This window comes from Simochromis diagramma, unplaced genomic scaffold, assembly GCF_900408965.1.
Source record: "Simochromis diagramma unplaced genomic scaffold, fSimDia1.1 OVJJ01000618.1, whole genome shotgun sequence".
Taxonomy (NCBI): domain Eukaryota; kingdom Metazoa; phylum Chordata; class Actinopteri; order Cichliformes; family Cichlidae; genus Simochromis; species Simochromis diagramma.
In genome coordinates, this window is record NW_024387423.1 from 4,293,005 (window position 1) to 4,306,692 (window position 13,688).

General features: G+C 41.4%; 1 protein-coding gene across 1 annotated transcript in view; it reads left to right on the forward strand.

The window, feature by feature from the left end:
• LOC120722292 (transmembrane protein 65-like) overlaps window positions 1-13,688 on the forward strand; it is a 45,363-nt gene that overhangs the window by 25,689 nt on the left and 5,986 nt on the right. The window contains exons 4-7 of the mRNA XM_040013228.1: window positions 2,525-2,592; window positions 3,187-3,241; window positions 7,904-7,946; window positions 13,547-13,652. Coding sequence (XP_039869162.1) covers window positions 2,525-2,592; window positions 3,187-3,241; window positions 7,904-7,946; window positions 13,547-13,652 — 272 coding nt within the window. The remainder of the gene's footprint in view (window positions 1-2,524; window positions 2,593-3,186; window positions 3,242-7,903; window positions 7,947-13,546; window positions 13,653-13,688) is intronic.

Consider the following 13,688-nt stretch of genomic DNA (forward strand, 5'->3'; position numbering starts at 1 on the left):
TTAAAGGTGTTATTTTATTATGCACGTGTGCGGTGGTTAGCACTGTTACTTCACGGGGCGATCGTGGCTCAAGAGTTTGTCTTGTGATCGGAAGGTTGCCGGTTCGAGCCCCGGCTCGGACAGTCTCGGTCGTTGTGTCCTTGGGCAAGACACTTCACCCGATGCCTACTGGTGGTGGTCAGAGGGCCCTGGTGGCGCCAGTATCTGTCAGCCTCACCTCTGTCAGTGCGCCCCAGGGCAGCTGTGGCTACAATGTAGCCTGCCATCACCAGTGTGTGAATGGGTGGATGATTGAATAATTGACTAAGTAAAGCGCTATACAAATACAGGCCATTTGCCATTTTACTTCACAACAAGGAAGTCCTGGTTTCATATCTACCTGGCCTCCATTAACAGCTGGAAAAGATACCGGGGGTTAAGCGGATGGATGTGTGGGTGGATGGTGAATTTGTATAAGGAGACATGTTTTCTGTTTGTACAGTTGTCCGTTATTACATCCTGGATGATCTTGTGTAAACCAGTCAGCACTTCCCAACATGAGGGTTCGTATTAGAAAACATTTGAAGCATGCATTTCTTTTGAAGTCAAAATAATGTAAAACACAGAGAAATTGAAGAAAAATGAAATGAAATAAACCTGAATTGGTGTATATAAAACTGGGGACCAGCCAGAAAAGCTTCAGCATAAAGCTGAGTGAGGTTTTTCTCATTGTGCTCACAAAGAAAGAATGTAATCCAACTGCAAAGGCTGTGTGGGCATTTTTCACTCTGTTGGTGATCTCATGAGCTCAGCTTTCTCTCTTCACTTTAAAGGTTTGGAGGCTTCTCCTCCTCGCCTGTCTTATATTTAACAAAAACAGATCTTTGTCACAACAGCCGCTTTGTGTGGGAAATATTTAGTCTCCTCTGGAGTCGAGCATTTGTCTTTTTGAGCTGACACAGAAGAGACAAACTTCAAGTGAAACACTGACTCAGCCTGTTGTCACTGTGGTGTCGCACACATTTGTGATGATAATTTCAATCTTCTTGTTGTTGCCTATTTTTTTCCTACTGGGAGTTACGAGATTATGAAAAAAACCACTGCATCCATCTCAGGGATGAAAACTTGTGAAAGCTGCGATGGATGGGAGTCCACCTGAGGAATGAAGTTTCAAAAAAAATGCCTGCGACATCTCAAATATTCACTTTGGCGAGCTCAGAGTTTTTCTTTCTTGTAGGCTAGCTGTGATGTGCCCAGGAAAACATTAGAGGAGCCAGATAAAACAGTCCAGACCTTTGCCTGTAGGAAGCAAACTTTGAGCTGATACAAGAGGAAAGTCTTAAGTTCATATCAAGTCACCAAAAGGAAAACTAAGGACGAGCAGTCGTGATTTCCTCAAATTTCCTAATTGAAATTTCCCCACCAACAGGGAAAAATGTCCCCAGATGGCTGTTATAATTAGAGCTAACATGGCCAGAGGAGTCATTTTTTAATATTGGGTTAAACTCAAAGTGTGCAGAATGGGATCCTGAGACAGCCGAGTCCAGTTAAGATAACAGGCCCTTGCTGTGAAATTCAAATTCAGAGCATCGTGGCATTCACTGCTTTTAAATCTCTAAAGACAGCTTCACTCTTAAATCATTTTCTTGAGTTAAGAATAAAAATGTGACGCATCAAGGATCTGAAAGCACATTTGAGAAATAAAGAGGCGAATCATTTACCAAATGTTGAGATTTCCCCACTGACCTCACTAACTGCTGTTAAATTTCACACTCGAGTTCCAGTTTGTTTCCGTAGGGAATCAGTCAAACCCAACGCCGAGAATTCTCTGAGTGCTCACTTTGTTCCATTTCAGCATACGTTTGAAGGCAGGATTGCCTCTGGTGTCAGTCTGTGTTTAAGTGTTGAGTGTGTCGGTGTTTATCGTGTTGAGCTCAGGCGCTCACAGCAGGATTGAAAGTTCTCACAGCGTCCTGAAGGAGAGCTGCAGCGCTACGAGATCCGTAGAGAACACAGTCGCATCGTGGCGATTACGCTTCAAACTTTCCTGCAGATTTGTCACTTAAACTAAACTGAACTTCACTTGAACTTAAGCTTGAATATCCTTTGCCGGGGCGGTGGATGACATTTTAAAATTCACTTTGATAGCACCATCGGTACATCAGACTGTCTATAGTATCCACGCACTCCTGCTGCAAGTGGATTTTCTTGATATTTATGATGCTATTTACTCTTTCCTGTTTAAAAAATCCATTCCACCGTACCAAGAGTCTAGTGTTCACCCGCTGGCTTCGTAGCTGTCTGCATTTTACCAGCGGCAGTGCTAAAGAAATAAGACGGAACGACTTACCCCCGTACCACATTAATGAGCATGCACTAATGCATCACTGCCTGATACTGATTTACAGCTGCTTATGGCTTCAGAGGCGTTTTGTGTCTAATGTTCTCATTTCTCTTCTAAATGTGTGATGCGTTGTTGTCTATCCATGCTGAATCACATTATAATGTGTCTGACAGTGATTTGTTGTGTTTGCTTGCTTTACAGTTCTGCTGCACAATGCACTCCCATTCGTTGGATTTGGATTCCTGGACAACTGCATCATGATTGTTGCTGTAAGTGTCTGCTTCATGGGGCATGCACTCCTAGCACTTTATTCTCTCAGTCTCTGGAGGTAGCTAATGCAACCTGAAAGACTGCAAAAAATGCATTTAAAGGCTGTACTAAGTATAGATTAAATTTTACAAAATAGTACTTTGTTGAGATTAGGAGCTTTGTGAGTGATTAAAGGTCGTCTCGTTGCCTTTGACATGGCTGCTTCGAAGACGAGGAACCAGGTCTGCAACCACTCGCTGTCAGTTGCTGCATGCAAAGCAGCTTTTGTGCATTAAAAATGTAATCGTAGTCATTCTGCTATCAGTTTATGATTGAATGGAGTCAAGTTGGCAATTATGTGTGACCCTTTTTGTGACGACACGGTTATTAACTGTGATAAATTGATGAAAATTGAAATTCCGGTCCAGCCAGAACCTCACACGTTTGAAGCAGAAATAGTGACATAGATGCTAAAGGAAGGTGATTTAACTCCAAAATTACACAGGTGCTTGGCATCCTGGCTTGAGTCCCCTATTGCAAAGAGATGCAGACAATAGCTTGCACTGAGCTTTCCTCTTTGTACAAATGAGCTTCTGTTCTCTTGTTTTTTCCAGGGCACACAGATTGAGTTATCAATCGGCGTGGTTCTCGGCATTTCAACTATGGCAGGTCAGAGAATCTCGTAATGTATTTGAATCTGTTTTATTTTTGAAAACACGTTTTCATTTCCTGTATTGTCCTTTTAAAGTATTAATTATATGAGTTATATAGAAGACTTTGAACAGCAAAAGGAGGATCACCCACAGTGCTGCACTTGGTCAATTCTATAAACGTGTGTTACATATGTATTGTATATGTGTCACATTCAGATTCAAGAATATCTGCTTGTAAAACAGTCAAATCAATTTATTTGGTGCATTTGATTCGATTTAGGAAAATATATTTGAGAGTAATTCACATTCATGCTGCAGCATGCTAAATCATAGCTGACTGTCAAGTCTCCAAATAGAAGAAAAGGCACTTTTAAATGACGTGCTGACAGAGTGCGCTGTGTTGCAACTTAAACCTTAATTATGAAACTGTGACACTATTTAAAAATAATTATAAAGCGAGGTCAGATTAAAGAAAGAGAGGAGGAAGAGCGGCTGGCTACGATAAGGAAACTTCATGAATATGTTAATGCTGCTCACAAGCACATTGAATGGGTATTGTAATATCCCCTTGACGACGCACATCAGAATTTTTGTTATCGCCCGCCACTGTTCGCCGTGTCTAAAAGAGCCCCCTACTTTACCCTAAGTGAGAATGAACACACATTAGCTTTGGGATGACCGTATCACTCAGTGCTTCCAATTTAGTGTTTTTCTTTTTGTCCAACTCAACTTTAGATTGTCATTAATCGAAGCAGAGCTAAAGAGCAGGGGGCATTTCCCTCCCTTTCAGTGCTTCTGATTCTGTTGCTATTGGTGGTGACGGCAGTTCTTTGTCTTTAGCTCAAGCTTTTAAACATGCAGCAGATTGGGTAAACTGATCTTTTGTCCAAGAGCCTAGGAGGTAGAAGCCAGAGGCTTTTTAAATTCCACTTCACCTGGAGGGACTGGAAAAGGAAGACTTGACCTTTTCCAGTTAAATGGATCTATAAGGGATACACTGTAGACAAGACTCATTTGAATTTTCACTTCAAACCCTTCTCCATATATTTCTAGTCAGCCAAGTTTCAGTTAAAAAAAAGAAAAATCTCCATTTGTTCAGTTCATTCCCAGTGAATTGATTGAATGGATGATTGGAATTTTGTTTGAAGCAATTTCAGGCATGGTAGGACTCGTAGAGAGAAGGTTATCAGGCAGAATGTGCAAAATTCAGTTTTAGAGAGGCCACTCTGAAGTTTGACGCGAGTGCTTGTTACCTTTGTGTGGAGAGGTTTTCTAACCCGGATTTGACAGTGAGCTGTAACAGACACCCTCATTAATCTAGTAGTTTAAAAAAAAATCTAAATCTACTGCAGAGCCACTCGGAGACAAGAAGCACACAGGACTTCTGTTCTTTCCTTAAGCACAGCCTTAACACACTTTCTATCACTCAGACCCCATTTAGTCATTGGTACTAGATTGAGGGCATTCGGGGGTCTGCAAATTAAAATGCTGCAGTTATCTAACCCGGTCCAGAGTGATTTAGCACTAATGTCAAGTCTCTAGTGAAGACGACAAATCACCTTATAGGAGGCAAAAATGTCTCTGCTCGCTTGATGAGCGTGGAAGCTGCATGAATCGTCTACTCCTGACTTTCCTAATTACTTCAGTTAAACAGCCTTAATGATGTGAAAAGACTGCAGCTCAAAATGAATATGAGGTCAAAGAATTGTACTCAAAAATGATTTATTTGGCCAAAATTCTAACTCTAACTAATTTAATTACAGGTAAATTTTCAGTGTAATTCTGTTAAATAAGTATAATGTAATGTATTGCACTAAAGAGGTCATTTTGGTTCGCATGCATTCAATTTGTACCAAGCACATTTTTCCTTTAGGTTTTTCAATAAATAAACATTTGATTTGATCTATTTCAGTTTAATTTTATTCAAAATTGTTACTCATGTTTAGTGAAAGTTAATTTTCCTCCCAGTGCACAGTTTAGAACATTTGATTGATGAGACTGGTCAAACTGGTGGCGCGCAAACAAACCAAGTGGTTGAGCGTGCAACATTGGTGATAAATATGAGGTGAAACTAAGGGGTTTTTAAGGTTTTTCTTTGCTTTGGGCTTTTTTGGGGGGCAGAATTAGGGAAAATTTTAAAAAAGAAGGTTTGCTGACAAAGTTAGAGAGACAATGTTGAGAAATACTAGACAAAGGATGGTGAATACGGCGCTCCCAGGGGGAGGAAAAAGAGGAAGACCTCAGAGAATATTCACAGATGCAGTACAGGAGGACATGTAGAGGGTTGGTGCAACAGAACAGGATGTTAGGGACGGGGTGAGCTGGCAACCCTTAAAGGGAGCAAGCTGGAAGAAATAGAAGTGTAAATTTCTTTCTTGACAGAATTGGTGCTTCCAGGCTTCAGTTTGCATACTTGAAGCCTTTGTACAGCTCCAGCTGCCTCACGCAAACAAATTTTCAGCTTTGAGTGAGAACAGAAGCATGTAAGGCCACGTACTGCTGAGTGTAGGTATACTCCTATTTTTGTCACTGTAGAGAGTGCTGTTCATGCACGCCTATAAATTATGACCGCTTGTACAGGAGCAATACAGCTAGTGTAAAATGTTCCCGCTGTCTCCCATTTGTAACTTCACATTGTTTCATGCCACATTTATCCCACAGCAGCCGTCAGTGAATAGTTCACATGCAGACAGGCTCTCTAGTTTTGCTTCAGGTGTAAAAAGCTCCTTTTTTTTGCTGCTTCCAGGCACTTGAATCTGTTCGCTCCATCAGGTTGACAGTACTGTCAACTATTAGGCAAAAAAGTTTTAGAAAGTTCCCAAGAAATACAGTGTGAAGGAAGCATGTGATAACAGTAACAGAAAGGTTAAGAAATGAAAGTAAACTAAAGAAAAGAGTGTGCTGCTTGGCGTTTGCAATGAATTTACAGGCTTGTCGCTGCAAACACTGCAAGGTTGTGATTGAATGGGATTAAGCTGGTAATTACATGCAGTCTGTTTGTGATGATACAGCGATTAACTCTGATAAATGAGGGAAAATCCCCAAACAGCCTGTTGCTTTCCACATACCAGAAATTTACATTAAGTAGGAGTTCACGTGTAATACTTATATTTAGAGTCCAGCCAGAAATCAGAGATTACAAACAGGAAATCAGATTTTTATTTATTTTTTTTGTTACTCTTTGTCTTTTTAATTGACTTCCCTTTTTCTACTTGATAAAATTTGTCAGAATATCAGTTACGCTGTGATTTCTGTGTTTGCAGCTGCTTAAGAATGACTTGAATTGTGATGCATTTGCCCGCCCCCTCATCAGTCTGTTGATGTGCATCAGATCTAATGCCAAGGCCCCGAAGAGGGAGAGAAAGCAGCGAATTAAAGGCACAGCCAACCTTGTCTCGTAATTACATCTGAGCAGGTTGACCACATAATAAAGTCTCAAGCTGGCCTCTCCATCACTGCTGTCTCTTCAGTGGCTGTACAGAGGTGCAGTGTTTAACGTCAGCAAGATATTGTGTTACATCTGTTTTAATCATCTTCAGAGTGTAGATTAATTTGCCTAACGTGGCCATATTGCCTCAAAGCAACCATGCACAGCTGCACGTGTGTCCTCCTTCAGCTGACTGAACATTGAACTGCTGCATAGCCAAGAATTCAGCTTTGTGACCGTATAAAGTACTGGTACACAATTCAAGACAAAGCATGGGGCTAATGGCAGCTCTCTCTGTTTAAGTGCCAACATGAGGTGAAACACACTGAAAAATGTTTAATTTATGCGCTGCCAGAGAGTAACGTTATATTTAGAAATTGACTAAAAATGTTTAATTAACCACACGAAATCTTCATCTGACCTAAATCAGCTGAAGCAACAAGCCCCTTTTCCTTTGTGGTATTTGCTGATTTACAGTCAGATTTAATGGTGCACAGTGCAAAGATTTCTGCTAAAAGTACCTTATTTAGTCCCAATATGCTCTGTGTGTTTTGGCACCGACTCTTGGGCCAAGAGTTGCACACTTTCCTTTACTTTCATAGCTGTTGCGACAGCTCTCGCCTCTCATTCAGAGGCTCTAGTTAAGTCGCTCGTTGATCTTGTCACAGAAAAACAAGCTGCTTGCTTTTAAACTTTTATAAACCAGAAGCTTAAAGATGCTTTGCCACAGGATGCATGTGTCTCTGCTCGCTTTGTTAGTAGAGTGTTTGTCTCTGAGTAATGTGTATAATATTTATTGCTACAGTAGCTCAAAGATCAGATGAAAGTGCTCGAGACCAGCCGGAGATGATGACTGTGCCTCAGCAGTGATGACACGGTTGCGTTGTGTGTTTCCTCTGGAGTGTTTCTGTAATGCTGCAGCAGCAATGCTCTGCACTCAGGGTCAGGGACAGCTGAGAGAACAGGAGTAAAGCACAGGCTTTATTTTCTGTCCTTAGGCACAGCTGTTACAGTACCATACGGCACATTCAAAGCATAAACAGGTGACAGTGAAGTTATTTCAGCGTTCCCTCGTCCTCTTTTACTTGCACCACAGCATGTAAGAAGCAAAACGGCAGCAGTGTGGTCTTCTTCTTCAGTGTGTTGTGCCTCTGCTTCTTTGATGAGCCTATAATGCACTTGGGACATCCATCATGCCCTACGGAAAAATGCCTCTGTAACCCATGCCTCTGCTTCTCCCATTATCTACAGCTGCTGCGCTGGGCAACTTGGTATCAGATCTGGCAGGACTGGGGTAAGACTTGACACACACACACAAACACACACCTTTGGTAAATTCAAACAGTTCAGTTGAAATTTAGAATCAGTCAAGGAAAGGAAGAGCCATTAATCTGATTGTACAGCAACACGTTTTCCACACAAATATACACAGATAATAATAATAATAATAATATTTATAAACAAAGGTCCTTTTCACATCACGTTGAGAAGGTAAAGGTTTACCATCATGTTGTTCGTGGGGCTAATTCAATAAATTGCTCACTTTTAACCAGTTACTGGATGTAGGCCCAGGGGTGTGGTTTGATTAAAATGGCACTGAACTAGGTCATATAGATTAAGTAGAAATTATTGTGTATTTAAAAGGACAATTTGTCCTGTAGAAAAGGGAGTTCTTTTTTAATGTGGAAGTGTGCACATGATATAATAGTTCTACATGGCATTATACCCCTGTGGCGAGGCGTGGTCTGCGGTGGTGCTGCAGGGGAGCCGGACACACCTGAGCGGCGTCCGCAATCACGCCTCGCCGTCTTAAAGTCTGTGCTCTGACTGTTGTCGTTGCTGTTGTTGGAGTGTTGGAGCGTACAGCAACCGGGAGAGTCAATAAAGATGCTGAAAGCATGCGAACAACCCCGTATTAAAACATGAAATGTAAAATTTGTTTTGGACACTGACTTTAAAATGATTTAAATGTTTGGTTTTTTTAAATCCCTGAAAAATCCTTTCATTCATTTTCCTCCAATTTCTTCATTTTTATTCTGTTTCCTGTCCCAGAAACCCAGCAACAAAAACCCCATCAGATGTTTTTTCCCTTTCCTGCATAATCAAAATTAAAAGAATGAAATTAAGTAAAAGTGGATTAAAACACTGACTGTAAGGACTGATGAATTTGTACAGAGTAATTTAATGTGATTTCCTCAATAGCAGCGTAATGATATAGGAAAGCTTGATGGTCATGTTTCTCCGATCCTTCCATCAGCTCATGCTTGACTGTTTAAGCGCCTCCTTGTGGCCACAGAGATCATAACCAGCTTCCTGAGCTGCTTCATGAGCTCAACCAGTCCCATTACTTAATATAATGGAACACCAGGGTGAATGCAATGATGGCGTGCATTTATTCTCCTCCTTTTCAGTGTAAATCATACCCATGCATGGATGACAGAAGTGGAATATGCTGTTTCCTTCTGTTTTCCCTGTGATGTATTAGTCTAGTTCTTGTGGTCCATGTAAACACTCTCAGCAGGCACACACACGCGTCCGTGAGCGAGTGTGTGATTGCCGCTCAATCAAAAGAGGAAAGTGGAGCCCCCGTGGACGCTTTATCAAGGTGAGACAAGGCGTGTGAAGGCCATTTGTCCGCCTCAGAGTCTCAGTGGAGCTGCAACAAGAGATTTTCACAGCAACGTTTGCGATACAGATTTTGTTCTAACAGGAAATGCTTTAGTGTCCACATAACACTCGTCTTATAAATTACACTGGGAGTCGGCGGCACTTTAGTGGCTGCAGAGAGACTTCTTGCTGAGGTTGTAGGTGGACTCCGACTCTGAGATCCCAGATGACTAATTACTGCAAATATTACGGCTGGATTTCAAACTGTTTGGTTAACAGAAGTTGGCAAAATTCGTAAATAAAAAAATCCTGTGCACGTACTCGAAAATATGCATATGGCTTTCTGTTGGTGAGTTGGATTACAGCCACACTTTCAGACATTTAGTTCACCTGGAACAAGATCAGGCTTCCCATTCCCAAGCAGCATAGATGTGATGATGTTCAGCCGCAACTGAACTCACTTTCCACCTGCATAGATGAGCCAAATGAAAGACTCTGGAGACTGATTAAAATGCCTCTAACGAACTTACTGTGAACTGCAGCTTCCTTTAGCTTTCGTTTGTTGAAGTGCCTTTAAGTTTTATTTAATCAAGAAGTGAACTACTGAGTTCTAAGAAAGCTAAGAAAGTTTTCCTTCTTAGCTGAATTCTGCTGGTTAATGTGCTTGTATGTACAGAAGATCCTGATTTGGTCATCGCGTTGGTATGCAGAAACCCACTGCAGGCTTGTCTCTGGGTAAAATATATATTATATGCTTTTAGATCATATACACAAAGAAAATTATATACTGTACCTTTTACCAGTATAAAGTTGTTTGGTTGATATCCACGTACACTTTCAGCCTGATATTTGATGTGCAGGAGTTGGTCTTCACTGAAAAGTTAAGGACATACTGTAACACGAGTCATAAACACTCTGGACATTGCATCAAAAGAGCCTCAAACCTGCTGATCCTCTGAGTTTAGTAACTCCCAGTTACTAAATTTTGACTATTATATAATCAAAGTGCACAGACGTAGCTGTCACTGAGGCATGTCCCTTGGCCAGTCCTGCAATGATGCTTTTTAGTCCTCATAATTAAGAGGAAATCTGCTCATTTAAGAGATACTGACTCACATGTAGAGAATCTTCCGTGTGTGTGTGTGACTGTGCTGAACAACATGCACAACCGTTTCCACATATGTGCCAGTGCATACATATTTTATCATGTAGGAGTTCATGTTAGGCCACGTTTGTAATGTTTCACTCCGTCTGAGTTTTTTAAGTATTTCGGCAAACCTAGGAAACCATCTGAATCTTGCTGAACTCCATAATTGAGCTCATGAGTCATTCTGACCATTCAGCTGGTTATTACTAATGCTTCTGTCGAGTTTAGCCTCAGCTGTTTTAGGAATTTCTTACAAATGCAATGCATCGGTGGCTTTCTGGGGCAGACAAGGAAATGCACATTAGGGATCTTTAGGGAATACAGAAGTGGAGACGCATCCCCCTCCGTATCATGCCTGCATTTTCTACCTTTCTCCTTCTGAATCCTGGAATAATCTGGATTATATTCCATTACCTTTCTTTAAAAAAAAGTGGGTGAATGCCTGTGTGACTGATGCCTTTTGAACTTTACAGATTAACAATAGTGACATTTCATCAATGCACAAAATTCTGTTTTTTTTCCAAACACAAGCTGAGTAGCTCAACGTGATGGCTTTTAGTTCCTCCAGATGTAATTTTCCAAAAGATAAAATGTATAACTGTGTTTTCTGGGGCTTGCGATGCACCCAGCTCGTGTTTCAGCCTGCTTCTCACACAGTGAACAGCCTGTCTGTCTTGTTTTATGTTTTTTGGGATGAGCTCGGGCCTTTCAGTAAATTTCATCATTCCTGCATTGTGATTGCTGCAGTATTTTGTTTTGGCTTTCTTTTTTTTAAAATGCAGAGCTTATTTATTTTGCTCACCGCTGTTACAAGAGCACGGGTAATTTGGAGTGAATTTGATCTAAAGCCGTGGATGAATGTGAAAGAAATTAGGATTGGGGCTCGGCGGTGAGACTGAATTTCAAAGAAGCGGAGAGAAAAACCAAATGCCACCCTCACTGCAGCTTACTGAGCTTCAAAGCTGTGGTCTCAATTACTTCAATTTAACCATCATTTTAAATGCGAAATAGAAGAAGAAAACATAAACTAGAGACTTAATGGCTACAGTGTATCCACTTGAGATGCTGTAAGAAAGAATATTGTCTAATGAATCTACTTATTCTCCTCATAAGGACTTAATAGCTCATCATCTGTTATCATAAGAATCAGTCCTATTTCCACTACTTCTGCTGCCCCATCCTGAAAGGCAGTGGGCTTGAAAGCACACCCCCCTGGACACAAATGCACAGGCAGACTTGCCTTTTTCTCAGATATGCTGTGTGCTGTGTGCAGCTTATCGCTCCCCTTAACAGCTCCAGCTGCAGCTTATTTGTATGTGCAGCCGACTGAGGATCCATTAGTGCCAGTGAGTGAAGCCGACCTGGGTCCAAATGTCAACCCATATTTCTTCCCTCACATTCAAAACCGCCTCACCTGCACCATATTTACGTGCCTCGGCACATGTAGGGTCACATGACAGTGTTTATGTCGGTTCCCTTCGTTTGCATATTAGAGTCCACTTCCTCCTCTCTAGCTTCAGCCAGATAATTTTCCTTTTTAATGACATTTGGCAGGCTGGCTGTCGCTTCATGTCCATTTTACACCAAAGTGGCTCTAACTGCTCACTGGAGCGTAGCAATGACCTTCTTGCTCTGTTTCCAGGATGGCCAACTGTAGAAATATTCCCACTGTTTCCAAGAGTCTTTTATTTCAGGACTATTAAGCCAAGTGTCTCTTTGGAAACACTTTTTCCCAAACACACAAGCGGAAACCTGTCAGGTTGTGGACACATGACTGAAGCAGGAGGCACCTGAGCACAATCAGGAGTGCCACAGCTGAGGCCCCCTGTAGGTGAATCATTTTCATTTCTGTCAAATGATAGAAATGAAATGAAAGGATGATATGGCATTACCCAGTCCATATCAGAATAGAGATCCAGCAGAATGTTCTTGTTTCTAGTTGCACAGAATTCTTAATCCAATCTTACTCATTTTTCTACATCGTGGTGATTTCCGTGGAGCACTCTTTATCTGCTGCAATCCGTCATCGGTCCGTGATCTGTGTAAATCCACGCAAAGCCCTGGGACTGAGTTAATTTATACACTGTTGGAAGCTTCCTCTTTTACTCCATCTGTTGTTAGAGCTGAGGTTTGGCATCCTGCTGGGTTTATGAACATCAGCGACAGGAAGCAGACCGGAGCATTAATCTGTTGATTTATTTTGTCGTTATTAGCACCGACTCTGGTTGTTGTTTGCCTTGGTAGGGAAGTATCATGTTAGCATGGGTTTATTGAATTATGATATGTAATGGAGAAAATGATCAACGGGGGGATTATTATATAAACAGAAACGATGCAAACACAAATAGGCAGCGGCGAATTCAATCTGTTACAGAAATAGCCGGAATCTTTTAACAAAACCAGCTTTGATGCAGTATTGGTTTGTGCATGCCACATTTTGCAGAGTGAGACTTTTTATTTCACATTATGTTTCTTTGGTTTTCTTTTTGTCACGATAACATTTCAACAAAATCACGAGACTTTGGTATTCAGACTTCATTTGATTAGAAGGTTTTGATGGATGATGTTTGTGTGTGTGCATGTGTGATATACAGCACTGTGCAAATATCTTGAGCCACTCCTCATTTTTTTTGTATTTTTGCTTTCAATGAGAAAAATCACAAAACTTTTTTGCCCATATTTCGTTTTTCCATTTATGTCTGTGCTTTTCAAGAAGTCACTGCACCTATTTCCCATTTCCATAGCAAAATATTAAAGAAAAGAGGGGTTGCTCAGGACTTTTGCACAGTACACTGTATATCAGGGGTGGGCAACTCCAGGCCTCGAGTGCCAGTGTCCTGCATGTCAGCTGTGTCCCTGATCCAATCACAGCTGATTTAAATGGCTAAATTAGCTCCTCACCATGTCCTGAAGTTCTCCAGAGGCCTGGTAACAAACTAATCATGTGATTCAGCTGTGTTGACCCAAGGTGAGATCTAAAACCTGCAGGACACCGGCCCTCGGGGCCTGGAATTGCCCACGCCTGCTGTATATAGAGCGTTCTATCAATAGAATAATGCTGTCGCTGCAGTTTGCTGAACTGTGTTAAGTCCCCTCCTATTTAATTCTTTTTCCATCCATCGGTCTCTCCCTCTCCTCAGGCTGGCAGGTTATGTAGAAGCGTTGGCGTCTCGGTTGGGGATGCAGATTCCTGACCTGAGCCCAAAACAGGCTGATATGTGGCAGACAAGAGTCAGCTCTCACACGGTGGGTATAGAAACAGTTACAGAATTTGCTCTGGTT